Genomic DNA, 27,411 nt, shown 5'->3' with positions numbered 1-27,411 from the left:
AGGCCAGGCCCAGCCAAGGCTCCTGATGTGGGGCTCACCCTCCAGGCCCGGGGCCAATCTGCAGCTACAGCGGGCGGGGGAGGGGAGAGTAGAGGCTCTGCCTGAAGGAGGCCAGGATTGGGTGGTGGGCATTGAAGAGACAGGCCTCATCCCTCCTGTCCCTCCTCGCTCCCCCGAAGTATGAATGCTAAGAGCAGGACAGTGTAGGGGAGCCCACTGGGTCCTCAGTGTGGGCATGACCTGAGGGGTCCCACTGATAGGACACCCCACCACATCCACGGGACCAGCACCTGGGCCCGCTCCAGGCAGTGGCCCATGACTGGACCTTACACCCACAAGCCCTTCCCCAGCCAAAGAGCTCCTCTCCCACTTCCTGCCCCACAGGCCAGAAGCAGAGGGGCAGTAGGGCCGAGGGCATCCTGCACCTGAGCACAGAGGGCCTGGGCCAGGGCCGTGGGGCCATGGAGAGCTTCATGGAGTCCCTGAACAGGCTGAAGGACATCCATGAGAAGGAGGTCCTGGGTGAGTGCCGAGGGGCAGGGCAGGTGGGGGCGGAGGCCAGGCCAGGGTGCTCCCACACATCTCCTCCAAACCTAGGACCTCGCCTTCCAGGCCCAGAGGCAGTAATGCCTCAGAGCCCAGAGCATCAGCGTGGCCAGGTGCCCAGCCTCAGAACAGCACCCAAGTGTGCCCTGCAGGGTTCTCCCAGCAGTCAGCCCAGTCCGAGTGGAAATGAAAAGCCAGCTGCTGCAGAGAGCCAGGAACTCCTTCGCTCAGGGCAGAGGCCTCCACGTCCCCGCAGCGAGGCCGCCCGCCTCTAAGAACGGGAGCTCCCGGATCCGGAGGCCCGTCCAGGGCATTGATCTGAAATCCTCTCCTGGACACCCAGGCTGAGCCCCACCCTGCCCACACACCTGTCCCCTCATCCCCTGGGCTCCCGGGCCCTGGCCAGACCCTCCTGAGACCAACATTCCATAAGCACTCCCCCCTCCCCCGCAGAGAGCCCAAAGGGCATGGGTCACCGCCCCAGCGATTGAGAGGCAGGTTCTGCTTGGGCTAATGAGCCAGGCTGGCCACATGAGGTGGCATGGCGGAGTCTGTAGGTGCCCCCAAGAGACCATTTTATTTCAGTACTAGCTGCCCCCCACATTAACGCCCTCCCAGGACCTGGTTAGGTGGTTGTTATCCCAGCTGTGAGGTCCCAGTCAACCTCAGACTGACACAGAGTCAGAGCCCCCAGAGGAAGGGAGACACTTGACCAGGGCAGCAGTCTGAGAGGCGACCGGTCAGGGTACAGAGGGACGGAGGTGCCCTGGGCTCTGCCGCACAGCTGGGCCTGACCCCCACCCCTTCCTTGACCCTCCAGGCCTGCAGAACAAGCTTCTAGAACTGAACTCGGAGCGTTGCCGGTGAGTCGGGATGGGCTGGCCCAGCCCAGTGGGAACAGATGTGAAGGACAGCAGCTCACCGGTCACTCACTTCATCCTCCCAAATTTCAGGGTGTCCCCCTTCCTGTACAAAGGGAAACAGGCTCAGCCTGGGCAGGAGGGAGGGACCCACTGGCCCATGTCATACATCCAACAGCTGGTGAGCCAGGACTGGAAACTCCAAAGCCACCATGTGAACAGGGACCCTCCATGGGCCTGGGCAAGCCACACCCACCCAAGACGCCTGCAGTATTGACAATTATCAGTGGGAACACATGTCATGAGACATGGAGAACTGAGGGGCAGGGCTCTCCACATCAAGATGGGGTTCAGTTCCGTAGCACTGCAGGTGGCAGAGAGAAACCCAACCTCATTGGTCCTCCCCCACCCCCGCAGGGATGCCCAAAGGGTAGAGGAGCTCTGTGCCAAGAACCACCAGCTCAGGGAGCAGCAGAAGGCTCTGAAAGACAACGTGCGGGTGCTGGAGAACAGGTAAGCCTGGTGCTGGGAGCAGGGAGCCTAGTGCTGGGGAGCAGGGGAGCGGGTGCTGGGGAGCAGGGAGCCGGGTGCTGGGGAGCAGGGAGCCTGGTGCTGGGGAGCAGGGAGCAGGGTGCTGGGGAGCAGGGAGCAGGGTGCTGGGGAGCAGGGAGCAGGGTGCTGGGGAGCAGGGAGCAGGGTGCTGGGGAGCAGGGGAGCAGGGTGCTGGGGAGCAGGGAGCTGGGGAGCAGGGGAGCAAGGGAGCCAGGTGCTAGGGAGCAGGGGAGCCAGGGGCTGGGGAGCAGGGAGACAGAACTTGGCCCCTGCTGATACGGGGCGGCGGAGAGGACAAGGGTCTGTGGGGAATGCGTTTGGGGAGCTCTCTGGATAACCTAAACCAGGCAGCTTTCCCTGACCTTCCCTGCAGGCACTCTCAGAGCCTGAAGTAAACTGCATTTTCAGGGTTCCTTCCCAAACTTAGGGGGGAGGGGGCAGCCTTCCCTAGAAAAGGCAAGGACACATCCCTGGAGGGTCCCAGCCCTGCGGGGGGCCTCAGTCTGCCTCCTCAGAGTGGCCTCCTGCCTCCCCCCACCCCGCCACAGGCTGCGGGCCGGCCTGTGCGACCGCTGCACTGTCACCCAGGAGCTGGCCAGGAAGAAGCAGCAGGAGTTCGAGAGCTCCCTCCTCCAGAACCTGCAGCATCTCTTCGTCCTCAGTGAGCTGCCGCTGCCCCTCCTGCGGGCCATGACCCCCGGGCCTGCTCAGCCTGACATGGGTCACAGGGAAAGAGGGAAGGTGATCCTTCTGTCCAACGGTCACCCCACACCCCAATTTACAGGCGAATGATACAAAGCCCCAGCTGGCCCTGACGTGTCCCTCACTCATCAGTCCCCTGCCCTCTCGGCCTCAACTCCCCTCCCTGTGCTCTGAGAGGCCCCTGAAGCCCCACCTGAGGAGGGCAGCCTTCTTCACCTTGGGGGCATTCCGGGGACAAGGTCCCCATCGCTTTCCTCGGCCTTCAGGCTGGCGCAGTTGACGCAGCCACGTCCAACCACCCTCAGGCAGCAAGCACGCCTGCGCACGCCAGGCCCTGAGGAGGCAGGACAAGGAGGGAGGCTCCGGGCTGCGAGGACCCCCGTCCCTCACTAACCGGTGTCTTTACAGCCAATGAGGTGACCCGGCTGCAGGAGGAAAATGAGAGCTTGAAGGAAGAGCTGGCCCAGCTTCGGCGCCTGGGGTGAGTGGGGAAGGCGCCAGGGGCCTGAGCACCCTGATCCCTCATTCCCAGCTCACAGCAGGCCCCGGCCACATCCCTGGGCACCGGGTGCAGAGCATGGGGCACAGGACCCTGTGCGGGACCAGCCCAGTACTGGGGTGGGCGTCCCATGGCCACTCACCACAGAGCCAACTCCCAACCTCAGAGCAACAAGCACAACAGGTACCTTGTAAATGGACAGGAGCCCAGCAGACCCTTAGAAGCAGGGCTGGTCCCCACACCCCAGCAGCTCTGCCTCTCAGGGCTCTGCACCTGGGCCGCATCTCGGGTGGTGTGACGGGCCCCCTTTCTGGCCACCTGGTCCTCCTGCAGTGGCGGCTTGGCCCCCAGGAGGACACCTGGCCTTTCTGATTGTCTCTGGGGGGCACTGCCCTCCCCTCGGGAGACAGACCCAGGCCTCAGTGCAAGGAGGGCTCCTCGGACCCCTCCTCACCCCCACTGCTCGTCTCCCCGGGCCCCTGGAAGGCCGGCACCGAGAAGCTGCCCGGAGGCCACGCGGAGGCCGAGGACCACCCCCCAGAAGCGGGTCCACGGGGAGAAGGTGCTGTGAGGCGGGGGCGGGCATCCCAGGCCGGGGCCTCTGGGCAGGGGCCGGGCCATCTCCCAACCTGGCCTGTCCGCCGCATTTCCTCACAGACAAGCTGGGGCACAGGATGTCTCCAGGGACCAACAGCTCCCCGGGCGCCAACCTGCCCGAGCCACGGGCCTCAGACATGGTGAGGATGAGGGACCCCAAGCCACCTCTCCCAGCCCCAGCCACATGCCACGCGCTGTCCTCTGGGACAGACAGGGACACCTGAGCTCATTCAACGGGGTGGAGGCAAGACTCAGAGCTAGTGGGTGACCTGTCCAAGGTCCCACAGGAGCAAGGGCAGAGGGCAACAGCCGCCCCCCCCCAGGCTGACCGTGCCCACCCTGTGCAGAGCCCCCAGCATATCTCCAACCAGCTGCACGGGACCATTGCCGTGGTGCGGCCAGGGGCCTGGGCCTGCTCCACTGACCGGGGCTCCGCCAATGGGACGCCCTCTGCCCAGAGCAGCCCGCCCAGCCTGCCTTACGAGCACAGCCTCTCCCTGGACAGGTGAGGGTCTGCCCGCAGCCACCACCAGGAGTGGCCTCGGCGAGCACTGTCCCATCTAGTCCCCCTTTGGAGGGGGGTCAGTGGCCAGGAGCCCCTCCATGGCACAGCAGGAGCTCACGCTCTTCCAAGGCTTCCCTTCCTGGTGACTGCCCATCACAAAGTCCCCACGGGGATATCCCCTGAACCAGGGTGGGGTGGGGGCTGGGGGAGAGGTGGAGCCAGCGCTCCAGGAGAGGGCAGATAGCTGATGCCCAGAGGGGAGAGGCCACAGAGCCCAGGTTCCAGGTCACATGGCTTGGCCTCTAGAGCAGAGAGGAGGATAGGGGGCTCAGGAGCCTACCCTCCCCCCTATCTTCCCTCTGACCAGGCCAGTTCTCCTCATCTCTCTGGGTCCTCCCTGTGATGGGGCGTTGGCCGTGAGCCCCTGTCATTGGGCTTTTCCCCACCCCTCAGCTTCCTGTGGGCCTCTCGGGCCTCCACCAGGCCCTACGAGTCCCTGAAGCACGCCCTCCAAGCTGACCGCCTCTGCCTCCTGAACCGCCCTCTGTCCCTGCACCTTCGGAGCCCCCACAGCAGCCCCCGGGCCCCCGCCGTAGCCCCTGACGGTCCCCAGCCCCAGACCCTGAAGGCCGGAGAGGCAGAGGCCTGGGAGGCGCCCTTGGGCCTGCTGGGCCTGCCGGGCACCCTGGTGGACCTGCAGGATCCTCGGCTAGAGGGAGCCCTGAGCCTGCTTCTGGCCCAGCAGCTGCGGGCACGGGGACAGGCTGGTGGTGCCAGGATGAGGGGGCCCCCCAGGCCAGGGGAGACACTGCCCTCCCCTCCGATCGGTTCCGACTCTGATGGCTCAGAGGGCGAGGTGACGAGGGCAGCCCTGCCCAGGGGACAGCGCCAGCGGCCCACAGGCCCAGGCAGCCCCAGGGGAAAGGAGGCCACAGCCACAGAGGACCCTGTTCCAGACAAGCCCCTGGACCTCTCCGAGTGGGGGCGGGGCCAGGACACCCCCAAGCCTGTGGGCCGGCCAGGGAGGTTCAGCCCCAAGACTGCCCACACTCCCAGCCCTGAGCCGCCCCAGGGAGCGAAGCCACTTGCCCAGTCTGGACCTTGGGGGCGAAGCAATGGCACCACGGGGGCCGGAGCACCAGGGCCAGAAGACGCCGCCATGCCCGAGGTGAGGCCCAGCCCCGGTCTTGCTCCCGCGCCCACACCCAGGCCAGCAGCCTTGCCCGGCGAGAAAGCCTGCTCCTGACTCACGCGCAGGCCAGGCTGTGCCCAAGCCTGGGTTGGGGGGCAAGACAGTCTCCCAAAATGAATTCAAGCCGCCTACTTGCTTCCCTCAGGACTCCCCACATCCTCTCCCGGAGCCCCGGCCCAGCCTGCCGTCTCCAGGCAGGACAGGCGATGGGACCAGAGAGAGGCCAAAACCGTCCCCCCTCCCACAGAGGCCTGATGCCAGTAGCCACCCAGGTAAGGGTGAGTGCCGGGGTCAGGAGAACCCAGGAGGGGAGGGATGTGCAGTGGTCAGCACCAGCTGAGTGTACCTGTCCCAGCTCCGCCACAGGCAGACCTAGAAAGGAGTTGGGGGTCAGGGCAGGTGTGTCTCTAACCACAGGCGGTGAAGGGAAGGGTCCTAGCAATTAGGGTCTGGGGGCAGGGCGTGGGTTCCCCATTACACAGTGACCAAGCCAGGGGACACCCTAGCTGGTGGGGTCACTGCAGGAGCTGGACCAGGGCAGGTACCGCACTCTCTGTGCCGCAGTTTCCTCGTCTGCAGAGTTGTTGCCATTCATCCTGGTCTGGCAGGCTAGGATGTGCCCTGCTCCCACCAGACGGCCGGGCCACCAGCCTGGCCTGACCCCCGCCCTGCACCCTGCAGAGCTCAGCAAGGCCCAGGCACAGCGGCCGCTGTCGGACAAGCTGGATGAGCCAGACGCCTCGGACAGTGAGGTGGGTCCCAGGCTCAGGTGGGGCCCCAAGCGAGGGCTTCCCCAGGCTCGGGGCGGGTCCCGGCCCTGACCACACTCCCACACCCGCAGGTGGGCCTGAGCCCGGAGGCGGGGGCCACACCCAGCACCCCGGGGGACGGGCCCCGGTGCTTCTGCGCCAAGGAGCCCGGGCAGGGCCGGCCACAGAAGAGGAAGTGGGCCCAGCCCTCTGACCTGTGGGACAAAGGTATGTGGCAGAAGCAGGGGGGTGGGGAGTGGCCACCGCCCAACACCCCGCCCCTTGGGGAATGGCATCCTCAAACTGACCCAGACCCTGAACCCAGTCCTCGAAGCTCTCCCAGAGCAGGACCCTTAAGAGGAGGGGGAGGGGTCAGGCCTGGGTGATTCCTGGTCCACTCCTCCTCACAGCAGCCGGCCAGTCCTCCAACCTGGAGGGATGGGGTCTCTTGGACCTTTTTGGCCCCCGGGATGTGTGGGGGGGTGTCTGGACAGCGGGGAAGCGGGGGCTGCTCAAATGTTTGTGAGATGGTGCCAGTGGGCCTGGCTCCTCCTAACAGGGTCCCACGTCACCTCCACTTGCTGTTCTGGCCACAAAGGCAGCTTTGGCCAGGGGCCAGGGAGAGACTTTGAATGCATAAGCTAATAATGGATGCCGCCCAGGTGTTTGTCCAAACAGGTCTGCCACTAGGCAGGCCAGGCTCGGCCGCCACAAGGCACCATTGTTGCTGGGAAGGTGACTGAGAGCCGTGTTTTCTCGGGCGAGCCATGGAGGAGGCCAGCCACCTGTCTGATTTCCAGGCACTTCCTACTGGGCGCTATTTGGCCCAGACACGGTGGGCACAGTCCATAGGGCATGCAGGTGTCCGCCCCACCCTGCTCTTGGAACTGAGCTGCCCAACCCTGGTCCTCCCACCTGGGCCAGTGCAGGGGCTCCCCAGCTGGCACCGACACCTCACGACGCCCACACTGGGGGTCAGTGAGAACAGAGCCTTTGCCCAGCTTGTGGCCCTCACCATTATGTGCCAGGCAATATGCCACATGGCTCAGCTCCAGCGGCAGTGCCCATAGAAGGTTGTCAGCAGTGTCCAGTCTTCACTGCCTCTGGACCTCACGACTCTGCCCAATGATGAACCTCACAGCCTCACAGGTGGGGAAACTGAGGCACAGAGAGGTGAGGGAACTCACCCAAGGTCACAAAACTGGTACACAGGGTCAGGATTCCACCCTGGTTCTGACCCAGGTCTGAATCTTGTTCTGCATCAGAGACATGCTGGCAGGCCTCCCCTGCCAGGGTCCCAGGGATCTGACCCCTCCCCTGTAGCCCGGCCGAAGGCAGGCCAGGCCCATGGAGACACCCAGCCAGTGTCTCGGGATTCTGAGAGTCTTTCCCCATCAGTGCGGGTTATCCAAAACGTGCCGGGCCCTCTCTTTGCAAAGCAGCGAGGGGGGTGCCAGGACTGGGCCGGCCTCAGGCTGGCAAGCCTGGGGAGAGGGTCCACGCTTCCACCAAATTCCGATTGAGCCGCTGCGGCTCTGGGTCTGCTGCTGTCAGAACCAGTCACCTCTGCCAGGTGGGCTCTCGAGCTCCCATGCCCAGAGACTGCCCTCAAAGGCCCTGGGAGAGCCCAGTGTCATTTCAATGGAGGACCCATGAGGCCATGGCCGTGCGTCCCAGCCTAAACTCAGTCCGCTTCCCACAGCCTCCAAGAAGCTGTCCTGAGGAAGACGGAACCCCCAAGGGCGCCCCTGACAGCAGCTGCAGGGCCCAGGAGCCCAAGACCCCAAGGACGACGGCCCGCACCCAGCAACAGCAGCGGGAGGGACAGCCCACACCACCAGCCCAGACCAGCTCAGGGGGAAGGAGATTGAGTCCTGGCCGCGGCCAGAGGGGCTGGGAAGGCCGAGAGGGGTCTATAGCTGGTGTTTGGAACCCTTCTTCTCCATCCATCTTGATGACTGGCTGCACCTCCCATCCCACCTTCTCCCCAGCACCTTCTCCCTTGAGGGGAGCAGGAGTTCAGAAGCACAAGAGGCAGGGATCCTCAGGCCCTAGCCCAGCCCCACCCCTGCAGCACACAGACAGTCCTTACCGGGCAGCACCCACCACCCCTCCGTTACCCCCCACCCCACCCCACCCTGCCCCTTTCCCGACTCCACTGGCATCCCATACTCCAAGGGCCCTGCACTCCTGGCCACCCTTCCCTGAGGGCCAGCAGAGCTGCACACATCGGTCTCCGGCGCCCCCTCGTGGAATCCTGCATACAGACGCTGGGCATTGAGGGCCCAGTCAGTCCAAGGGCTCAGGGAGGCTGAAAGGCTGAGAGGCGCCTTCGCAGATAGGGTCCTCAGAGTGCTGGGAGAACACAGGTGCAAAGAAAGATGGCCTGCCGAAACCGGTTTGGCTCAGCGGTAGAGCTTCGGTCTGTGGATTGAAAGGTCCCAGGTTCGATTCTGATCAAGGGCATGTACATTGGTTGTGGGCACATCCCCAGTGAGGGGTGTGCAGGAGGCAGCTGGTCGATGTTTCTCTCTCATCGATGTTTCTAGCTCTCTATCTCTCTCCCTTCCTCTCTGTATAAAATCAATAAAATATATTAAAAGAAAGAAAGAAAGAATGTGGCTAGCAGGGTCAGGGCAGCCTGGCCAACACCTGCCTGGGCAAGTGATTCAAGAGGCTCTTGAATGCATTCAGGGCCAAAGACATCACTCCCTTACAGGAGGGCAGGATGAAAACCAGCAAACATTAAGGGACAGGGCACTCTCTGGGCATGGCCAGGGAACAGAGCAGAGGCTGTGCACAGCCCTCCTCACTGACACCTGAGTCCCTGGCCCCACCCCTGCCGCTGACTGCTCAGCCCTCTGCATGGCCACAGCCCAGTATTCCACCTCAGCATTCAGGCTACTCTGCCCCGGCCAGGCATCATCTCTTCAAGAGGGTGTGTCTCAGAGGCCTCGAGGAAAGGTGCTTAAACAGGTTCTTGGGTTCACCCAGGCCCACTGGGTCAGGATTTAAGAAGCTCCAAGGGGCTTCTGGCTGGTTTGGCTCAGTGGATAGAGCATTGGCCTGCAGACTGAAGGGTTCTAGGTCCAATTCCGGCCAGGGTACATGCCTGGGTTGCAGGCTCGGTCCTCAGTGTGGGGTGTATTAGGAGGTGGCCGATCGATGATTCTCCATCATCATTGATGTTTATATTTTCCTTTCTCTCTCTGAAATCAATAAAAATAGTCAATTAAAGAAGAAGAAGAAGCTCCAAGGGGCACTTTCCCTGCACATGAATTTGAGGATTGCTCCTTCCAAGACGAAGGCGGGACAGGGGCAATGGCTGGGCCTGATGAGGCCATGGGCACACACCTGACTGACAGGGCGCTGCTCCCACCATGCTCTGAGAGGCCAGAAAACAAATTCCCAAAAGAGAAGTTAGGGCTGTGGGTGCAGGTGCCCATGAAACCTCCCAGCTGTTAAAGATGGTTTTGATTTCCCCAAAATCAAATAAAACAACCTGTGGCCCAGGCCAGGATGGCTAAGTGGTTCAAGTGTCAGCCTGGGCACCGAAGGGTCTCGGGTTCAATTGCCATCCAGGTCACACACCTCAGTTACAGGCTAAATCTCCAGTGCTGGGTGAGGGAGGCAACCAATCAATGTGTCTCTCTCACATCACATCGATGTTTTTCTCTCTGTGTCTCTCCTCCTCCCTTCCACTCTCTAAAAATCAATGGAAAAAAATATCCTCTGGTAAGGATTAACAAAAACAAAAAAATACAAACCAACAACAGCAACAAAAAACCCAGAGCCTGTGTACTCCATTCACATCCAACTTGCCGGCCTGGGTGGTGAAGCCTCATGGGCGATGTGGAAAGGCAGAGGGAACGGAGAGGACAGGCTGGGCAGTGGGTGAGCCTGCCTGTGTGGGCAAATGAGGTCACTAGGAGGGCTACGCCAAGATGAACGGTGGGTAAGGGGCCTGAGGGGAGCGGGCCATGCAGCGAGGCCCTGGTTGATGATGGTGACAACTCCTCATGTCCTCAAAACCAGAAACTTGCTGACCCGTTTCCTTGGTGCAGGTTGATGCCTGCCTCCTCCTATTGAGACAGGAGCTGCAGAGGCCAGGGTCGTGTGAGGCAATGGGCAGCACACCAAATCATTCACTGGGCTGTATAACCAAACAGCAAATGCCCAGCTTCCAGCACATGGCAGCCCAGCGCCGGTGACATCCGGGGCCAGCTTTAACCTGACAATACCTGGAGTTGAAATCACTGTCCTCACTCTACGGATAAGTAAGCCCACAGGGGGAAAGCTGGGGCCCCAGAAGGCAGCACCTGAGCAGGAAGCCATCGGCTCTGAAGTCAGGGGAACCCGGTACAGAAAACTGAAGCCTAGGTCACTGCTACTGAAGGAAGTGCGGGACTGTCCCAACCTGCCTGTCATCCCACGCTTCTCCACTCAGACCCTCTGTCTCTTCTTCAGCCAACGAGGGAGGCCAGGTGGCACCACCGGCCATTCGGGCCATAACGGGAGCCTTGGAGCTCCTAGAAGTAACAAAGAGGCGTCAGTTTGCAAACCCAAGGGCCTCCAGCACGGCAGGTGGCACAGCTTCAGTCCCTGCACCAGCACACACCCAAGAGGAAGTGCACTGGAGCCTAAAGACCCAGGCTCGATGGAGACTAACCACAAACGCCGCAACCCAGCAAGAGCCCAGCTTCCGAGGCGGGGACTGGAACCCCGGCCTGTCGCCGCGGCCGCCGGGACCGCTCCAGCCGGGTCAGACCGGGCGAGAGCGCAGGCGAGCGGCGGCCCTCAGCCTATGGGACCCCCTCCGAGACCCACGGGAGCCGCCCCCGGGCCCCGCGCTGACAATGGGCGGGGGCGACGGCGATCATTTGCATGAGGGCGCGGCGTGGCCAATGGGCGGCGAGCGCGGGCGCGTGCGCGCGGACGGCGGCGGCGGTGGGCGGCCCGCGGGCTCAGTCGGAGGATGGCCGCAGCTGCGGCGGGAGGAGCCCCCGGCCAGGGCCCCGCCGCCAGGGCCCCGCCGCCGGCGATGCGGAGGCGCGGGGACTTGCGGCGCCGCCAGGCCGCGCTCTTCTTCCTCAACAACATCTCCCTGGACGGGCGGCCCCCGAGCCTGGGCCAGGTCGGCGAGACTCTCCCGCCGCCAGCGCCGCCCGCCGAGGTCCGCGAGCCGCCCGCGCCGCCGCCGCCGCCTCCCGGGCCCGAGCCCACGCCGCCCGGCCCTCCCGGCGGCGGGGTCAGGGCGTCGGCGCCCCAGGGCCTGCTCAGCCCCGCGCCCGCGCCAGCCGGCCTCGGCCTGGACGCGCCGCGCCCGCGGTGAGTGGGTGGAGGTGAGCGGGGCGGGCTGGCGGGCGGGCGGCGGTGCCTGGGCCGTGAGCCCGGTGGGACAGGCCGTCTGCACGGGACGTGGGTCCCGGCCGCGGTGACACAGGTGGGTGGTCGGTCGGCCAGGACGTGGGGAGCAGGAAGTGACCCTGGCTCCTGTGAGCCCAGATGCAGGGGTGGCATGTCCTGGGCCCCGTGGCCTAAGATGTCAGGCCCGGGTCATCGGTGCGCTGTCAACCGAGACATGATGTTGGGGTTTCCTCGGACCCTGTCAGTCCCCAGTCATAGGCGGCATGGTCCCCATCAACCTGCCAGCGCCAAAATATGGGGTCATGGTGCTCTCAGCCTTGTCAAAGCCCTGAGCATGAGTTTTGCGGTTCCACAGGCCGGCCTGTCAGCTCTTGACACGCCCCCTCCCAGCCCAATAGCGTGTCCCCTGGACAGAGGCTCCCGGCCGCCCTCGTCGTCCCCTGCACCCGACCCCGTGGGCTTCCCTGCATTGTGCCATCCAGCCTCAGTCTCTGCGCCAGGCCAGGCGCCACCTGCGCCCTGCCCCTGCCCCCACGTCCTCCGGAGCCTGTGGAGTCCAGGTGGCAGTTACTCCTCGGCCCTGATTCCACCTCCAGGAATCCTCAGCCCATCTCAGAGCAGCCCTACCCCTGCTCAGCCCCCCCAGTCTGCCCCTGACCACAGCCCTGGGTGCCAGAGGCCTCTTCCTTCTCCCAGAAGCAGAGCCTCAGGGTCCAGAGACCCTGCCTCCTTGGCCCCTACCTCCGACCCTGAGGTGACCTCCACTCCCTGCCCTCACCCTGAGGAGTGATGGGCTCCTGGGCTGGGCACCTGGACTGCCTGCTCATCACAGTCCTTCTGCTGCCAGACAGGTGGCACCCTCAGGCTGGCTCTGAAGGTGTGCAGGAGGGGCTGAGTGCAGAGCCCCCCAGGGTCTCCGCCGTCCCCTGGAGTTCAGAGGTGACCCTTCTTACCTGAGGTCAGCATGGCTGCACTGGTGTGGTCACCTCCAGCCCCTGGCCCTCGGGCAGGTCCGGGCGATCGGGTCCTTTTGGTTGGGAGGGCTGCGCCCAGAGTGCTTTGCAAGCGGGGTTTGCTCTTCTCTCTGGTGTGAGTGCTGGGCAGCCGTGTGTGGTTTAAGCATCAGTTCAGCAAACAGCTGGGGCCCCAGTCCTGGGCCAGACCCTGTGAGCAGTCAGCAGCCTCCATGGACCCAGAGTGGCGGGAGGGGCCCCTCGCCGTTCTGAAGAGAGCGTGTGGAGGGCCCACGCTTGGGAAGACTGGGAGGTGGGAGGTGGTTAGAATCGGAGGCCCTGGGCCTCCCGCTGCACCACCACAGTCCCGGGTCCCTCCGCCCCTTGCCTCTCCCTCCTACTTAACCTTCAAGTCCCGTTCAGATGTCCCTCCTGCCCCCAGGGCTGCTCCTGCCCCAGCAGGTGTCCCTCCTCAGGCTCTGCTGCCAAGCTCAGGGCCCTGCCCTCGTGTCTGGGGTCACCTCGCTCCCTGACAGAAGGCTGGCCCCAGGATCAGGGTGTCCACTTCTCTGTGCTTCCCAGGCCTCAGCAGAGTTGCTGCTGAGTATGGGAGGGTGGCCAGCCTAGCAAAGATGGCTGCAAGCTGCTGGCTTTAGACTGTTGTTTTCTAGGAGTGGAGAGAATTGTGAGGTTGTCTTCCCAAAATCTGTGTTGTGACAGGTGGTTTGGCCCAGGCTCTAGCAGACCTGGTGGAATCCTAGCTTCACCACTCAGTGGCTCTGTGACCTCGAGCAGGTGGCACGGCTTCTCCGGGCCTCAGTCTGCTCCTCTGTTAAATGGACTTGTGTTAAGCACCACCTGTCTGAGAGCCTATTGTGAGGTTGGATGAGTGTCCAGGACGCTCGGTGCTTGTTTTCATTTCAGCAAGTAATACATCAGCACAGCAAGGTGCTCCGCCCCCTCCTCTCCCCTTCTCCCCTCCTTCCCGAGGGAGTGGGGCAGCCCCCAGGGTTCCCTCTGCCCTCTAAGAGACCACAGGTCGGCAGGGTGAGGCCAGGGCCTTGCTCCTTCCAGGGCCCCGGGGAGGATTCCGAATCATTGGCACTGGCACCTGTCAGGTGCCCCATATAGAAGGGCGGTCACTTCACTGGGGGGAGGGTGTCGCTGTTCTCAGATGGTCTGATCGCACATACAGTAGCCCCTTCCCGGAACCCCTCACTCGGCCTTGGTGGTCTTCAGACCTCAGACAAGAGCCCTTCCTCAGCTGGGCTTTCTTCATTTAAAAGTACAGGAAGTTCATGGGCACTGCAAGCGCTAATGAGCAGTGATTTCTCTCCTGCCTGAGCGCCCTGCTGCTTTTAGAGAAGGAGCCCTGGAATCCAGCTCCCGCGGCGGCAGAGCAGGTCCCTGAGCGGGAGGGGGGAAGCTGCACCTCCCAGCTCTGCCCTCCGTCCCCACCTGTAAATGGAGGGGAATAATACCGCCCACTGAGACTACTCTCCCTCCCTGAAACACAAGCGAAGGTAGAAGAAAGTCGCCGACGAAGGTCAGTGACACCCGCTGGGAACAGGTTTTCAGGGTGGTGACATGGATGTAACCGGAGTCAGCGGGAGGAGCGAGCTGGGCCGGAGGCCAGGCGGGCCGGGAGTGTGGGCGCTGTCGTGCTCCAGGGCATCTGCCAGCGCCTCCCAGGGACTGCGCTGGCCGGGCTCTGCACTTGAGGTCCCAGGTGTGCGGGAGCCATTGGCACCTCCTGGGAAACGACCTGCGGAAATGAGCCTGAGAAAGTCCCAGTGGCTGCAGAGGCCCCCTGCACTCCTTCCCTCGGCATCCGCCCCGCCCGCCGGCCTGGCTGGACCCATCCTGCATGCTCTGGTCTGGATTCTGAGCTGGTGGCGTCTTCTTTACAGAAGGCGAGTTGCCTCCCAGCGCTGCTCCCTCGAGTTCCTGGAAGACACCGTGGGATGTCCCTCCGTTCAAAGGTAAAGATCCCACCTGCTGCCTGGGAGCCCTGAGGCCCTGGGGGCCAGAGAGATCCTGGAGGGTGAGTGGCCTGTTTCTCTCCTGCAGAACCAAGCACATGCCCGGGTCCCCCAGGCACAAGGGCCTGAAGAAGACTCACTTCATCAAGAACATGCGACAGTATGACACCAAGAATAGCAGGTACCGGCCGTGGTGGGGCTGCCTCCCGTGTCCTCCGTCAAGCCTTGGGGGCCGGCTCTCGCCCTGGAGCCACAGCCATACATGTCCCTCTCCAAGTATCCGGCCTCCCTCCCATTAACTGCGCTCCAAGCCCATGGCCAGCCCACGGCCTCTCCCCCCAGGACCCGGGGACACCGGACTTAGTGGAGGTGCTGAGTGAAGGGACATTGGAGCAGGGAACATGTTGGGACACGTCCAGGATAGAGGGCTTGGTTTCATCTGAGAAGTATGGGAGGTCAGGAGGGCGGTGGACTAAACCTAAACACAGCTGCCCTGAGTCACTACTGTGGCAGCAGGTCACCTTCGGAGGCCTGGTGCCTGCAGACAGGGCCACTCCTGTCACCTGACCCTCGTGCACCACCCTTCCGGCCCTGAGACATCTGAGCTCATCACCCTGACCCAAGGATCCCCACACCGATCCCCCTCCCAGGGGAGGTCACACTGCAGGGCCCCCTTCCCTGTAGTGGCCGTAGATTGGACAGACCTGGTCCCTCAGCACGAGGAGCTGGGCCTAGTCCTGAGGAGCAGGCCCTGAGCGGGCCTGAGAGCCAGGTGGGCCTCAGTGGGTACTGAGTGCCCAGTTATCCAGCCAGAAGAGGGGGCAGTCTCACTGTTCTCCTTCTGCTAGACTGGGGCTTGGCCGGGCAGAGCCATCCCAGGGGGGGAAAGGCTGTCCTTCCTGCCGTGTGCTCCATGCAGGGCACCTCAAGGGTCACTTTGGCTCGGGACATTGAGCGGATGCTTTTTGATACTCTTAGTCTCCCACCTTTCCGAGGGGAGGAGGACTGAACCAAACAGCCCTCTGGGCACACACTTCCATCCCGTATTTCCTCCAAAGCCTGACCTCTCGAACTAGGGTCCTGACCTCCGGCCTCCACCCTGCCACCTGGGGCCAGGTGAGACCCTTCCTGTGCAGCGTGTTACGTGTGGGGGACCCGTGAGAGCTGGCATGGCCAAACCCACTGACCCTGGCCGCTGGGCCTCTTGGCCTGAGAGTCACCAGAGTCTAGGCGGGAAGGAACTCTCCCCTCCTCAGGAAACACCTGCCACCTGTTCTGACCCAGCTCTCCCCGCAGGATCGTGCTGATCTGCGCCAAGCGGTCCCTGTGTGCAGCCTTCTCGGTCCTGCCCTATGGAGAAAGCCTGCGGGTCAGGTGAGTGGCCCGGAGGCACAGGCTGGGCTGGACCAGGCTCTTGGCAGCCTCACAGGTGGTCAGCAGATCAGCTCCTCCTGAATCTTCTCAGAAGCTCTGCCATCTCCTGGTTCTCCGGGAGGGGTGTGTCTGCATCTTACTTCAGTTTGAGTTACCTAAATGTCAGTGCTTGGGACATGCCTTCTCTGCGTGCATTCTTGTGACAGCTGTGTCCTGCGTGTAACCGAGGAAGGAGGAGATGGCCATCAGGGTGGGAAGCACCCCTGAAGTCTAGCAGGGTGGGGGCACACCCCTGAAGATCGGGCGTGGCCTAAGCTTCGGCACAGGATGCGGGGCATATAGTTGCCAACCGGTGTTTTAACGGGGTGGCTGGTTCTAGGGAAGGAGAGACTAGACAGTTCTTAGGACAGGTGAACTTCACTGTGTACCCAGTGATGCTAGTTCTGCTGTTCTTCCGATGAGAACACGTGCCCGTGTGTCTGCAAGGTGAGGTTCTGATGCCCACCCGCTCAGGCAGAGGGACCCAGCCTCTCTCCGGTGCCCTATGTTGCAGTGACCTGAGGGTGGACAGCCAGAAGCAGAGACATCCGTCCGGTGGCGTGTCTGTTTCTTCCGAGATGGTCTGTGAGCTGGAAGGTGTGGAGCTGGGAGCAGATGGAAAGGCAAGAGCTGATGCCATGCACACAGGCCGGCGGGCGCAGATCTCATGTTTATGGAGGAAAAGAGCACATGAAGTTGTGCTTTCTTTGATCTTCTAAAATGCAATGGGCAGTGGGAGCAAGCCACAGCCCTGTAAGATGGGCCTCGCCCTCAGCACTGGTGGTCGGAGGTCAAGGGCATCAGAGGCAGGGAGAAGGTTCCTGAGCTACAGATCCAAATAAGAGCTGGTGAGGGTGACATTCTGGAATGTTCTTGTTACTGAGAACACTAACATAGGCCTGAGCTGGGCCACAGAGGGGAGTGGGGGTGGGGGGCTTCCTGAAACAGCAAGAAGGAGCAGGACTGACCTGGACGTGCTTCCCTTCCCAGGTCGTATCTTACGCCAAGTTCCTGTACCCTACCAACGCCCTCGTCGCACAAAAGACGGACAACCACGGCCCGCCGCCCCAGCCCCGGCCCAGCGTCCCCCGGGCTGCGCCAGCATCCAGATACAAACCTGCTGCTCCTAAGTCAACGCCGGTCAGCACGGAGCTAGGTACCCTAACCAGGCGCACGGGGGCAGGACAGGCAGCCATACCAGCCAGGCCAGTGACCCTGAGGGGCAGCAGAGCAGTGCGTCACCCACAGCCCTCAGTTTAGACCAAGGCGGGCTTGGGGTATGGGGTTGAGGTACAGCCTTTCAGAATGGAAGGGACTCGCAGTGAAGTAGACCCAGCCAGGCCATGGAGACTTTTGTCCACAGAGGGTGGGGGGTCCATCCTCATCAGGACGTCCTTTCCTCCCACCCACGCCTGGACCCCTCCCAGACCCTAGGAGCACCACTCCCCGTTCCTGGAGAACACCTGCAGCCCCTGCTGCTCCCAGGCGCTGCACAGGGTCTGCTGAGGCTCGGGCTGATGGGAACTGGGCATCAGAGCTTGGGGCTCGCGGTGGGTCAGGGCTGCCTTCTGCCTGCAGGGAGTGATGCAGGGGATCCCCTGGAATACAACCCCAACCTGCTGGATGACCCGCAGTGGCCCTGTGGCAAGCACAAGCGAGTCCTCATCTTTGCATCTTACATGGTATGGCGAGCACCAGGCAGCACTGCCCCTCAGGTGCTGGGGGGGTGGGGGGGGGGGCCTGTGAGCAAGCAGCCCCAGCACTGGGGAGCCCAGCACCACCCTGGGGAGGGGATGTGCAGCAGGCCAGAGAGCAGTGCTGGCCCCACCACCCTGGGGTTCAGCCCACGTGCTCCACAGCCTGGATTCGCCACTGTGCGCTCAGCTCCCCTGCCCTCTGTCCAGGCGTGTCATTCTCACAGACCTGGAGCCTCTCTGAAGGCTCGGCGCATTCACATCTGCAGGCCTGGCCGCGGGAAATTGCCTCAGTGGCCCGGCCCCATCCTGCTGCCCTCTGTGTTGCAGACCACAGTGATCGAATATGTGAAGCCCTCCGACCTCAAGAAGGACATGAATGAGACATTCCGAGAGAAGTTTCCACACGTCAGACTAACACTGAGCAAAATTAGGAGGTAGGGAGGGCCAAGGACATCCCCAAAACCTTCATTTTTTTTAATGTTTTTATTGAATTTTTTAGAGGGAGAGAGAGAAACATCAATGAGAGAGAAACATCGATTGTTGCCTCCTGCACACTTCACACTGGATATCAAGCCTACAACTCTGGCATGTGCCCTGACTGGACATTGAACCGGTGACCTCTTGGTTCCTGGGTGAACAGTCAACCACTGAGGCACACCAACCAAGTGGCCCAAAACCCACTTCTAATGTGTCCTGTATGAGGTCCTGTAGGCCTGTCTTCCCATTTCCCGTTGATTCCTGAGCCTGAAGATCCAGATGCCCCTTCCCACCCTCTGACCAGTAACATGCACATGCATACACATGCACGCCTCTGCTGGTCAGGCTGCCTGTTTACTTTTTGCAGCTGCCCCCACCCACTCAGCCCTCCTCACTGGTGCCCATGACACCCCATGAGGGGGGCACCACCATTGTCCCTGTTCAGTAGAGGAGGAACTTGCAGGCCAAGGCAGCCTGCCTATAGCCTCACAGAGTGCAAGTGCTGGAGCTGCTGGCCGAGGCAGATCTCCTGGGCACTGCCCCCTTCTGGGGTCCTGCGCTGCCAAATCCTACTAACACCCCACCTCAGCAGCTCCAGGGCTTCTAGGATGCTCTTGCTACCACAGGAGAGTAGGGACTTTGTCCTCTGTGGCAGCCCCTAGAGGATATTGGGGGGGTGGGGGGGGGTGTAGGACTCAGCCAAGGGGCAAGTGGGGCCCAAGACCAGCACGCTGCTTACCCAGCAAGCTGCAGGCCCTGATGCTGGGCTGTGCCCCCCTGGAAGGAACAGAGCTGTGCTAACGGCCCTGTGTCATGGAGGGGGTGTGGTCCTCCACCCCAAGAGCACCTGATTTCCCTCTAACCCTGCAGTTTAAAACGCGAGATGCGGAACATATCTGAGGAGTGCAACCTGGAGCCTGTGTCTGTGGCCATGGCCTATGTGTACTTTGAGAAGCTTGTCCTGCAAGGCAAGCTCAACAAACAGAACCGCAAGCTATGCGCCGGCGCCTGTGTGCTGCTTGCTGCCAAGATCAGCAGCGACCTCCGCAAGAACGAAGTAAAACAGCTCATAGACGTGAGTGCGCTCAACCCTTCCCCGACCCCACTGCCCCTCCCAGCCCCGCCCCAGCCACCACCCCACCCAAGCCAGTGCTGCCCCACCCAGGCCTCACCCAGCCAGCACTTGGCTGGGCACTACCCCTAGAGAGGGTGGTCATTGCCCACTAACCTGGAGTGAGGCCAGCCACCACTCCCAAACCTGCTGACTTGGGAACCAGAGCAAGGGACCCCGGCTTAACCCTTCTCCCTTCTTCCATGCAGAAGTTAGAAGAAAGGTTCCGGTTCAACAGACGGGATCTAATTGGGTTTGAGTTCACAGTGCTTGTGGCCTTGGAACTTGCTCTTTATCTTCCTGAGAACCAGGTGTTACCTCATCACAGACGCCTCACACAGCAGTTCTAGTCTGCCGCCCGGACAGCCCATGCCACTCCGCACACCGTTTGTGGGCCCAGGAGCTGTTCCCAGGCAGTGAAGTGCAGCCCTGGCCCCCATGGCCTCACCCTCCCAGCTTGGGCACGTGGGCCCTGCCTTCGCACGCTTTCTTCCTTGGGGGGCCATGCTTTCCTTCCAAAGCACAGCACATCACCGTGGTGTTTGAGAATATTCTGGCATTCTCATGTGGATAGAATGTGGGGTTTGTCATTTTCCTTTTTTCACATGCCCGACACTGGCCTGGCACTAGGACCCTCGATTTATGCCTTGGATCCCGATGTCGTGGCATCTTTCTGCTTTGCGCTGCCTCGCCTTCCACATGCCATTGTGGCCACTGACGCCTGGCAGTGGTGACTGTTCCACATGCTGCTGAGTGGATTCAGGTCCCTGGAGTTAATGCAGTGAAGCATTAACCTTGACTTTCCAATTTTTGGATGTGGAACACACCCTGCCCAGCCTGCTGTCCATTCCCCTCCCCGTGTCACAAGCAGAGCAAAGGGCAGACTCCAGGCTTGATCAGTTTTGTTCTTAGACCACTCATCTCCCAAGCATCATGTCACTGTGAAGTCCTTGTACCCAAGTGTTATGCCAGCAGGCCGCTGCAAACACAAGTTACCCCTTCACCTCACCCAGAAAACCCCACTGGCCTGTGACACTCTGCATCTTCAGATGATTGCGTTGCTGGAGTGTGGCTCTTGATCTTCTTAAGCAATATTATGACAGGACAGCCTATATCTTTTGGGATTCTGTTCTGTAGGTTTCTCATAAGGGAACACAAATTAGTTAAATGTGTGAAGCTGTGAGTTGAAACCACACTTGCTCAAGCTGGGAGGAGACGGACTTCATAGCCCACGGCACCACCTCCCCAAGAGGTGGGCTCAGTGCCCTCTTCTCCCAAGGCTGTCCGGGCAGTCACACTCAGACCGCACTGCCGGTGATCCTCACTCCTACGAAGGCCCGGGCTCTGCTTTTCCAGGTTTGTTGTTCTTTGCACGAATTCTGTGGTCCAGTTCTCCAACTCACTGCCCCACCAAAAACACTGGTGAGTCAGCTGGCCTGAAAGATGGCCGTGGATCATCAAGCTGCTTTCCTATTGTGCAAGACCTGTTACTAGAGGGGCCCTGGGGCAGCCCCCATCTTGTACTCTCTTCACACGGGCTGGTGTTTTTGCAGAACAGCCAGTTCTGCTCATCACAGCACCCAACCACCAGCAACTCGGCCCAGACCCCAGAAGAGGTGCAGGCCAACTACTCATCTACTTATTGCCTGCAAGCCTGTTCCTTCCACTCAAAGACTGCAGTGCGCCTCCCTTTCCAAGATGGCTCCCTAAACCCAACCTGCATCCAAGGTAGATGGTGTAAGGTGCTAGGCCCAGCAACTTATGGAAAGCATCCCATCCTGCCACCATGTATCTCAAGGACACTTCCGTGTTACAAGCACTGTAAGGGACTTTCTCAAAATATATGTCCCGGTTTACAGCTTAGCCCCGAAGGATCTGTCTCTGGGAATTTATACAGACGTCAGGCCAGCTGAAAAATATGGTCATTAAGTTTGCACATTTATGTAGTAAGATTTAGTAATTTGCCAGTCTCATCTGTAACCTTCCCAGTTGTGTGTCCTTTACAGAAATGATGGAGCTGCCACTGTGTGGTACTCAGAACCCCTGCAGAAAAGCCAGAATTTAAGCCAAACCTCAGACTGCATCCCCAGCCTCTAGAACAAACCCCAGCCTGAGGGTGTCCAGGGCCCAGCTCCACTCCCTCAGAACCCAGTAGCAGTTGTGGACTTGAAATGTGTGTTAAGTGACTATCTTTACCTCAATGTCAAGTTGTGTCATAAGTGTTTGTATTTGTGCTTTAAAGTAAAGTTTGGTTTTGCAGCATATAAGTGGCCTCCTTTTAGTGAGCTGACCCCTCCTCGCCCACTCACAGCAGGATGTCAGCTCTGGCCCCTCCCCCAGCACAGAATGAACCAACATGGGGGATGTTTCCACTATTTATTTATGACAAATTAAACATCTGTGATGCTCTTCAGTCAGAAGTTCCTAAACAAAAGGAAAAACAACATTAAAGCCTCGTCTCCGGAAAGTCCCAGCCTGTCCCCAAACTCGACTTTGAGACAGCTTACTTTGAGACGATGCCATCGGCCTTGGCCAGTCGGAGAATGGAGTCATCTGACTCACCCTGAGAAAAAACACATTGGAACTATGAACAATGTCCCCTGCTACCCTGAGCTGGCAGATCCACCAGGTACCACCCAGCCCTAACGGTACCTCTCCCCCAGTCTCACCACTCAGACCTCACTGGACAGAAAAAGGCCTTGGAGATGGGAGTGTGATAACTGGGAAGTTCCAAGGTAAAAGGGTGGTCCTGCTTAGGGCCTTTGAGCATCCTTTTCACGCCTCACCCCACCACCCCCAGGGACAGGCAGGCAACCAGTGCAACCCAACAAATAGACCTGAGAAACAATGCAAGACACATTCTCCATTACCCCCCAAAAGCCCACAGATGAGCCATGTCCAGGACACTCACCATCCTCCGGATAGCCCCGCAGATAGCATAGGTTTTAAACTGGCCGTTGAACCTGCCTGTCACCTTGTCAACCTGATGATGGAGAATGAGGATCAGACGGGCACTCGAGCTCCTTTACCTCTAAACCCGGGGTCTGGGGATCATCAACCTCGGGGCCGGCCCAGCGCCACGGCCTCATGCCGACCCCGCTCTAATCTGGGATGGACCTCATCCAAGCCCTAGCGCCCAGGCTCACCTCGGCCACGTTCATCTGGATGGACGCGTGGTCCTTGGCGCCGATGATGCGGTTGCTGGCGGAGCTGCGGAGAGAGCGTAGTGAATGGGAAGTCACAAGTGTTCGTATTTGTGCTTTGAAGTAAAATTAAATGCTGTGGTGCTCACCATTTCCGCGGCACGTACAGGTCCACGAACTCGCCGGCGTCGTTCTGCATGTTGAGAGTTCGCCTACGAGACCCCGCGCGGTGCCGTGAGGACAAGCCGGGTCGGTGCGCCCGGACCCCGCGCCGTGGCCTCACGCCTCACCCCGCTCCCCGCTCCCCACGCCGCGGCCTCACCTCAAACCCCGCGCACCCGGACCCCAACCTCCGCGCTTTGGCCTCACGCCGCCCCGGCGCGGAATCAGGAAGTGCGGCCACGCGGCCTACCTGCTGCCACCACCTCGAGCGCGTCGGCAGAAAGAGCGCGTTACGTACCCCGGCAGCACTACGAAGGGCGGGGCGGGGTCAGGGGCGGGGCCTCGGCGAGTGTTTCCGGGTCCCGGCGCGCCCGCGAGTCTGCGCAGAGCCTGGCCGGGCCCCCACTGGCGCACTTCCGTTTGGGGCGGGGCGGAGGCGGGGCCTCGGGCGCGAGTGGGAGGCCGGGGCTGGGCGCCCCTGAGGTGCCGGCGGGCCGCGGTGTCGCCACGCCTGGCGGGCAGGAGACACGTGCGTCGGCGAGGGCGGCGCGCGGTGCTATCGGGCGGCCCGGGGGTATCCATCGGCTGCCAGAACGGACCCCGCGGAAACAGCCGAGTGAGAACCCTCTTGAGGTGTCCTGGGTGACGAGACCAATCGTGAACGGGGACGGAGCAGGTGGGACGCAGTCCTGGGGCCTAGAGCCCAACTCCTCGGAGAACGAGGCCCGAGCGGCAGGCGCTGGGTGAAACCCACAGCCCTTGCCTGCACCACCCGACCGCTCCCCGGCCCGCCTCCCCCGCCCACCACCCGCTCCGGCCCTCCAGGCTTGGTGCCGAGACTTATTAATAGAGAAAGTAGAAAAACCCAAAACTGCACACGTGTGCAGGGCAGCCAGCTAAAACATGGACTCGGGTGAAGCAAGACCCCTTCAGGACGGGCTTGTGACGCGGGCCCCCCACACAAACACACACAGGGGCTGCCTAGGCTGAGCCAGGAAATGCCCCTCATCCGCCAGCTCACCCCGGCGCTCTGGTGCCGGTTCTGGTGCCGGTTCGGGCTCTCACCCTGGGCTGCTTGCGCCTGTGGGGTAATGTGTGAACGATGCTGGTCAGCCTGGCCTCTGTGCCGTGTGTGAGTGGCTGCCAGCTTTCCAGCTCCGGGGGGATTTAGCATGTGGAAACCAGTGTTTGTGTGGGCAGTGTGTCTGCTGTTGCTTCCACTGGGCAGCAGGAGTGAGTTCTAAGCAGGTCTCATGTAGATTCTGAGAGGTGAGTGCTGTGCACCTGGGCATGTGCACAGACATAATGACATGATTTATGTGTGTGGTTGGGGGTTTGCACATCTGATCTGGCCTGCCTGCCTGTGTCTGTGTGGGTGAGCCCAGCTGGGCTCTGTAGCTGAAAGGCAGGAGACAGGCAGCTTGTACCAGAGTGGCAGAGAGGTCTGCAGAAGGTCTCCCTTGAGTATTCAGCAGAATAGAGAGCCCAGAAAGCCCGCATATATACGGTTAAATAATCTTTGACAACGGTGTCAACACATGGTGTTGGGAAACCTGGACATCCACATGCAGGAGGAAACTGACCCTTACCTCACACCATATATAAAGTGAACTCAAAATGGATCAAAGCCCTAAATGTAAGACCTTAATCTCTTATAAGAAAACTAAGGCACAAACTTTATGACATTGACTTGGAAATGACTTAGGTAGGTCACCAAAGGCCCAAGCAGCAACAAGAAAAAGACATACTTGATGATATTTTTTTAATTTGTGCATCAAAACTATCATCAGAGTAAAAAGGCAACCCACAGAATGAGATAAAATATTGGCACACATTTGATAAGGGATTAGTAAGCAGAATATATAGAGAAGTCCTAAAACTAAACAGAAAAATGATTAAAAAATGGGCAAAGGGCTTGAATAGGCATTTCACAAGAGAGAAACTGACCAATGAGTACACTTAAAGATGCTCAATACCACTAACCATCAAGTCACAGCTATTTTACACCACCTCACACTTGTTAGAATGGATGCTATAGCCCTAGCTCAGTAGTTGGCAAACCTCGGCTTGCGAGCCACATACGGCTCTTTGGCCCCTTGAGTGTGGTTCTTCCACACGATACCACATGCGGCCGTGCATGTACAGTACAACTGAAACTTTTTGGCCCCTGCACAGAAGTCGGTTTTCCGCCTGGGCAAGTCTATTTTGAAGAAGTGGTGTTAGAAGTGGGTGTCGGTTGCATGTGGCTCAAGAACCGCGGTTTGCCGGCCACTGCCTCGGTTTGGCTCAGTAGATGAAGCCTCAGCCTACAAACAAAGTTTCCCAGGTTTGATTCCAGTCAAGGGCACATGCCCAGGTTGTGGGCTCAATTCCCAGTGGGGAGCTTGCAGGAGGCAGCCGATCCATGATTCTCATCATGGATGTTTCTATCTCCCTTCCTCTCTAAAAAATATATATATATATATATATATATATATATATATATATATATATATATACACACATACACACACACACACACACACACACACACACACACATACACACACACACACACACACACCCCATATTTTCCAGTGTATAAGACGACTTTTGAAACGAAAAAAAGTCAACCGAAAATCAGGGGCAAAAGACCAAAATTGCACAATAATTACCTGCAGATGTTGACAGCAAAGTAAGTCTTTTCTTTGAAGTGGGGGGGTAGTCTTATACAGCGAATATAGGCCTAAACCTATGTTTTAACTGTAAAATTAGGGGGGTCGTCTTATACGCCTGAAAATACGGGGTGTGTGTGTGTGTGTGTGTGTGTGTGTGTATTTTTTTAATTTAATTTTATTATTTTTTTTAAAGAATGGGTACTGCTGAAATCAGTTTGGCTCAGTGGATAGAGCGTCAGCCTGCAGACTGAAAGGCCCCAAGTTCAATTCCAGTCAAGGGCATGTATCTTGGTTGAGTGTACATCCCCAGTAGGGGGTGTGCAACAGGCAGCTGATTGATGTTTCTCTCTGTCCCTCTCTGTAAAAAAAAAAAAATCAGTAAAATATATTTTAAAATAAAATAAAATAAAAAAGAATGGATACTATAAATAATATAAGCCCTGTCTGTGTGGCTCAGTGGTCAGAGCATCAGCCCAGTACAGAGGATCACAGGTTTGATTCCTTGTGAAAGGCATGTACCTCAGTTGCAGGTTCAATCCTGACCCAGTCAGGGTGCATGTGGGAGGCACTCATTTGATGCGTCTCTCTCACATTGATGTTTCTCTCCCTCCATATCTCCTTTCCTTCCACACTGAAAATCAGTGGAACATATATCCTCAAGTATGAATAACAAAATAAAAAAACGGAAGTAGCCCAGCTGGCATGGCTCAGTGGTTGAGTGTTGACCTATGAACCAGGAGGCCACAATTCAATTTCTGGTCAGGACATATGCCTGGGTTGCAGGCTGATAAATGATTCTCATCATTGATGTTTCTATCTCCCTCTTCCTTCCTCCCTAAAGTCAATAAAAATATATTTTTTTTAAAAAACACACAGGAAGTGTTAGTGAGGATGTGGAGAAATCAGAACCCTGGTACATTGGTTGGAATAAAATGGTGCAGCTGAAAAGAAACATGGAGGTTCCTTCAAAAAGACAGAATTACCATATGATCAGGCTATTTTGCGTCTGAGTATGTACCTAAAATAATTGAAAGCAAGGACGTGAACAGATATTTGGTACACCCACGTTCACAGCAGCATTATTCACAGTAGCTAAAATATGGAAGCCAACCAAGTGCCCATCAACAGATGAGTGGATAAACAAAATGTGATAAGTACTTAAAGTTGAATGTTTTCAGCATAAAAAAGGAAGAGAATTGTGACACATGCATATGGATTGACCTTGACATGCCGAATGGAATAAGTCAGTCACAAAAAAGACAAATGCTGCTAATTCCAAAGACATGAGGTGTTTAGAGTTGTCAGAATCAGAGAGTAGAAGGGTAGATTCCAGTGTCTGGGGAGGGAGAGTGAGTGTTTAATGGGGAGAGTTTCAGTTTTACAGGATGAAAAAGTTCTGGAGATGGTGATGGTGGTAGTAGTACATTATTGGTGTATTTAACACCATTGAACTGTGCACTTACACATGGTTAAAATGGTAAAATTTTATTATATAGTAGGGGCCCTGTGCATGAATTTGTGCCCCTTGAAAGGAACTGTGGGCTGTGAGGCTGTGGTGGGCACAGCAGTGGGTCTTGGGCCATCCTCCACGCCCCCACCCAGCCCCTGCCGCAACAGCCCCAGTCCCCTGTCTGCTGGCAGCCCTGCACCCCCCACCACTGCTCCCACATGCTGATAGAACAATTGGGGCTGGCGCTGTCAGTGGGTGTGCAAATATCTGTTCACGTCCTTGCTTTCAAATATTTTAGGTGCATACTCAGACGCAGAATAGCTGCTGCCCTGAGAGCCCCTCAGGAGCAGGGGGAGGTGGAGAAGCCCTCAGGGGTGACTGGGGCCAGCAGTCACCACTCGCACCCTCTGACGACACTGAGCAATCGGCGCTGGGTACTGGCAGTGGGTGCGAGGGGGGCCAGCACCAGCAGCAGGTGCAAGCTCCTGGCAGGACCGTGGCACGGGAGCAAGGAACTTCCAGTAACCACCAGAGGTTCACCCTGACGACAGCAAGCAGCACCCCGCCTTGATCTGGCGCCCCCACTCACCTGCTTCACCATTTGCAGTGGCTGACGCCCACCATGTTCCACACGTACCCCTGGTGGTCAGCACATGTCATAGTGACCCTTGTTTGGTTGTTCCACCGTTCGGTCTATTTGCATATTAGGGTTTTATATAGAGATTTTACCACATTAAAAAAAAAAATTAAAACTATAGGACACACACACGGGCATCATGATTTTCTCTCCCTGTAGC

General features: G+C 59.3%; 3 protein-coding genes across 5 annotated transcripts; 2 read left to right on the top strand and 1 right to left on the bottom strand.

Moving 5' to 3' along the window:
• Positions 1-461: 461 nt before the first annotated feature.
• RBBP8NL (RBBP8 N-terminal like) lies at positions 462-8,019 on the top strand (the record flags this gene model as incomplete). Its single annotated transcript, XM_084886962.1, has 13 exons — positions 462-522; positions 1,367-1,409; positions 1,824-1,919; positions 2,507-2,619; positions 3,069-3,141; positions 3,570-3,721; positions 3,817-3,896; positions 4,104-4,261; positions 4,715-5,429; positions 5,599-5,725; positions 6,135-6,205; positions 6,295-6,430; positions 7,905-8,019. 13 exons carry the CDS (start codon positions 462-464, stop codon positions 7,922-7,924), a joined length of 1,845 nt encoding a protein of 614 aa, XP_084743088.1. The 3' UTR covers positions 7,925-8,019.
• A 3,125-nt stretch (positions 8,020-11,144) lies between these two features.
• On the top strand, positions 11,145-20,314 carry CABLES2 (Cdk5 and Abl enzyme substrate 2). The gene is made up of 10 exons (XM_084889015.1): positions 11,145-11,530; positions 14,433-14,504; positions 14,593-14,685; positions 15,801-15,878; positions 16,432-16,540; positions 16,908-17,073; positions 17,496-17,599; positions 17,942-18,048; positions 18,962-19,166; positions 19,412-20,314. The coding sequence occupies exons 1-10, from the start codon at positions 11,178-11,180 to the stop codon at positions 19,550-19,552; spliced, it is 1,428 nt and encodes a 475-aa protein (XP_084745141.1). The 5' UTR covers positions 11,145-11,177; the 3' UTR covers positions 19,553-20,314.
• Positions 20,315-21,564: 1,250 nt separating this feature from the next.
• RPS21 (ribosomal protein S21) lies at positions 21,565-22,854 on the bottom strand (the record flags this gene model as incomplete). Of its 3 annotated transcripts, none has more annotated exons than XM_084889025.1 (6): positions 22,758-22,852; positions 22,495-22,557; positions 22,349-22,412; positions 22,114-22,185; positions 21,710-21,765; positions 21,565-21,626 (listed from the first exon to the last, which is right to left on the bottom strand). In XM_084889025.1, the coding sequence occupies exons 2-6, from the start codon at positions 22,542-22,544 to the stop codon at positions 21,617-21,619; spliced, it is 252 nt and encodes an 83-aa protein (XP_084745151.1). In that variant the 5' UTR covers positions 22,545-22,557; positions 22,758-22,852. The 3 variants fall into 3 exon arrangements, with proteins under 3 accessions (XP_084745151.1, XP_084745153.1, XP_084745152.1); XM_084889027.1 differs by having other exon boundaries at positions 22,668-22,774; XM_084889026.1 differs by lacking the exon at positions 21,565-21,626 and having other exon boundaries at positions 21,706-21,765; positions 22,758-22,854.
• Positions 22,855-27,411: the final 4,557 nt, after the last annotated feature.

This window comes from Pipistrellus hanaki (assembly GCF_964339955.1).
Source record: "Pipistrellus hanaki genome assembly, chromosome: 6".
In the NCBI taxonomy this organism is placed as follows: Eukaryota; Metazoa; Chordata; class Mammalia; order Chiroptera; family Vespertilionidae; genus Pipistrellus; species Pipistrellus hanaki.
This window is presented reverse-complemented; position numbering and strand designations above follow the sequence as displayed.